Genomic DNA, 3,592 nt, shown 5'->3' on the forward strand with positions numbered 1-3,592 from the left:
CCCAGAGGCTTGCTCCCTAGTGGACTGAGCTGCCCTGCCCATCAGTAAGGGGCAGGGTGCTTTGGAGATGGCTGGTGTGGAGCTGCTGGACCTGGGGGCAAGGGCTCCCAAGGCTACCAGCCTGTTGGGCTGGCCGCTGACAGCCAGGCACGGCTGTTTTCCGCACACAACCCACCTGGGCATAGGCCCTTGGGGTGGCTCCTGCCTGGTGAGCGGGAGCCCAAGGGTGGGCGGGCAGATCTAGACAGAGCGCCTCTCTCCTCAACTTGGCGCTGTGGCCTACTGCTACTACCACTGTTCCCGGGAAGGGAGCAGATGCCAGGAGGAGCTCGAGACCTTGGCTCCCCTGCTGCCCAACTCGGAGCAGGAAGTGAGCCTGATGTCACCTCTCAGCCCCAGAGAAGAGATAAAATACAGCTCTGTGGCGAGGGGCCTCTGCCCTCACAGTGACACCCAGAGGCCAGGGAAGGGGTGAAGACACCCAGGGCGGCAGCTAGGCCTGCAGCCCTTAAGAGAGAGCCTCAGTCAAGGGAATTTTTCACTCCCTGGAGACTGATGGGCTCTTGGACCCTGATTGGCCCAGCGCGCGCGCACACACACGCACACACATACACACACACACACACTCACCACAAGATGCAAGGACCACAAAGCTCAAACCTGGGGCTGTGGGTGGGGAGGGGGGCAGGCCTGGGCAGATGCCCTACTTAATAATGGTTTTTAAGGAGCGGGTGAATGTGCTCATAACAGTTGCTGAAGTTGGGGAGCCTGGTGGGGGCCCTGTGGCTGCCCCTGTAGCTACTGCTGCTGCAGCTGCCTGCTGCTGCTGCTGCTGCTGCTGCTGCTGCTGCTGCTGTTGCTGCTGCTGCTGCTGGTTAAGGTTCCGGGCTGTGGACTCCTCAGCTGCACGCAGCAGGAAGGTGTAATTCCTCACCACCTCTTCCACCTTGGCCAGAAGCTCTTGGCGCTGGGCCTCGGAGCGCACAATGAATACCAGCCGCACGAAGGTCTCAATGAGGCTGCTCAGCACCTGGAAACTGCCTGTGATGGCTGCCAACATGTGAGTCGGGCTCTTGTCCACATTGGCCACCCGGCGGCAGGAGGCCCGGAGCTCCTTGAACTTGAGAGCTAGCTCAAGCTTGTACTCAGAGATCTGAGAGACATAGGGCTTAGGGGCACGAGCCTCGGGGCTGGCCACACACTGCCTCAAGACTGTCAGCAGTTCATTGGTATCTAGCCGGGCAGCCAGGAAGCCATCAGGGAGGCCATAGGCATGGGCACGCAGGGCATTGATCTTGGCCAGGCTCCCCTCGAAGGTGGACACCCGAAGGTCAATCTCCTGGGTGCGGGAGGCCTCGGGGCTGCTGCTGCAGGTGGCAGCATCCAGCACCTGTAGGGTCCTGCTTACTACAGGCACCACCTGCTCATCCAACTTCATGCCAGGCAGAATCTTCATGGGGATGGAGTAGGAGAGCTCATCCTTGCCATCACTGGCATCATCTGCCATATCACACTTGCGGTAGTAGAAGCAATAGCGAATGGAGCAGCACTTGCTAGTCTCACTGTCCTCATCTAGATCGGCAGGCTTCCGGTACACCTCCTCTGGCAGTGAGAACACGGCCATTGGCCTGGGGCCTTTGGTCTCAGGGGTAACCTGGACGTATGAGGGGTCTCCCAGGGTTGGTGATTCCACAGACTTGCTTTTGGGACCCAAGCCTAGGGGGAGGCCTGCCTCTACCTCCTTGGCCTCCCTGGGCAGCATGCCCAGGGGTGGGTGTGGGTAGACATCTGAGGTCAGCGAAGCCCTGTCACCTTGGTCCAGCTCACTGATGCTGTAACGGCGCATCAGCTTCCTGTAGTTGGGAGCTCCCAGACACTCACCCCCCGAGGCACACGTGGTCAGGCACGAAACACCACTTTCTGGGTCCGATCGGCACTCTCGAGATTCCAGGCTGGTGGAACGGATGCGTCGGATATTGATGGGGCTACCAAGGCTCAAGCCTGGGCCAGCCTCTGGCTGTCTCTGGGTAGGGGGGACCCTGTCCCTCTCCCTCCCCTGGAGGCCAGGCACCGGTGTCTGGGCCGCCTGTGGTCGGCCCCCTCGGCAGATGCGCTTGCAATCACAGCTACGCCTTTGCTCGCGGGACATGCCAGGCCCCCTGCTGCACGGGGCTGCTGCGTAGCTGGCAGCTGCAGCGGCCAGGTGCGGGAGGTTGCAGGTACTCAGTGCCTGGTAGCTCCCCCTGGCTTGGTGGCTTTAGAAGTTCCTCGAGGAACTCCAGCTCATACTGCTTTACCTTCTGCAGCTGTGCCTGTCGCTCGTCAGTCTCCTTCTTCTGGCGGGTGGGGAAGGTGGCAGAGAATAAATTGCGTAGCCGGAAAGGACCACGGGATGACTTGGGCTTTGTGGGACCTTCAGAGGATAAGTGGGCTCCATCCAGTGTCGTCTCAAGCTTCCTAGAGGGCATGGTGCTCACCTGCCGGCTGCTAGCCTGTGGCCTTAGTGGACTCTGGCCTTGAGGTTGGCAGCTGGGGCTCTGGCCTCGCGACTGGCTGCTGGGGCTGTGACCACGGGGCTGGCAGCTAGGGCTGTGGCTTCGAGGCTGGCAGCTGGGGCTCTGCAGAGCCATCAGGTACCCAGCTCGGGGGGCCAGGCTTGTCTCCTCAAGTTTGCTGTTCTTGGAAGTACTCTCCAGTTGCCCCTTCTCTCCCTGGCTGGAGACAGTGCCCTGCTTGTGTGGTGGAGGCTTTGCACCCTCTGCTCCACCCTTGCCTGCCACCTCCCCTGGAGCTTGCTTGCCCACTGACTCTCGACTTGCTCGTGAAAGATGATAGCTTTTGGGAGGGAAACTTGGAACAGGAAGCCTATCCTCTTGTGGGGAGAGGTGTAGGCTGTCAGCCCGGCTGCCTGGGGGTGCTCTGGGGCTAGAAGAGACCTCTGTGCCCAGCTGCTGCTGGGAATTCCGTGAGGTCTCTGGAGCACCGGGGCTCATTTTAAACTTCAGATTCTTATTGGCGCTGCTGCTCACCATGCTAACTTCTGGTCTGCCCATGCTGACCTCTGGCCTTCCCCCACTGGCCTCCAACTGTCTCTCCCCTCTGCTTGGGGGGTTCACCAAAGCCCCGCCAGGAGTGGCTAGACTCTTACTGTGAACCACCTGTTGTATGGCAGCCGAGATGATGGCTGGGGTCACACTGCCTTTTGGGTCCAGGATAAGCTTGGGGCTCAACCTGACCTCCTTGGGCAGATTCTCTCTCATCTCTGAGACCTGTTCTTCACTAATGGATGGTGTGGCTGCTCTCAGTGACATCTCCAGGCCTGCCCTAGTGTGGCCAGGCCCTTTGTCCTCAGGAACTGGGGGCAGCAGGCTCAGATTCTTCTGCTCACTAAGCTGTGGAGACAGCGCTGGGTGCACTGCCAGGGAGTATGATCGCTCTCCCTGTGTTTGGGTCTCTGAGTGGGGCAGCTTTCTCTGAGCCCCTGGGGGGCCAGGACTCTGGCCTGTGACAGCTGGCTGGAGGGATGGGTTTGGATCCGGGCGCCCAAGAGAGTAAGGGGCCGTGAGAACGGCCTGGGCTGCACAACTCTGGA

General features: G+C 60.4%; 1 protein-coding gene across 1 annotated transcript in view; it reads right to left on the reverse strand.

The window, feature by feature from the left end:
* Positions 1–6: 6 nt before the first annotated feature.
* Positions 7–3,592, reverse strand: part of Frmpd3 (FERM and PDZ domain containing 3) — a 69,784-nt gene continuing 66,198 nt past the window's right edge. Inside the window, 2 exon segments of the mRNA XM_015497966.2 lie at positions 7–2,158; positions 2,160–3,587. Of these exon segments, the coding sequence (XP_015353452.2) occupies positions 704–2,158; positions 2,160–3,587 (2,883 nt within the window). The 3' untranslated portion in view covers positions 7–703.

This window comes from Marmota marmota, unplaced genomic scaffold, assembly GCF_001458135.2.
Source record: "Marmota marmota marmota unplaced genomic scaffold, marMar, whole genome shotgun sequence".
Classification (NCBI taxonomy): domain Eukaryota; kingdom Metazoa; phylum Chordata; class Mammalia; order Rodentia; family Sciuridae; genus Marmota; species Marmota marmota.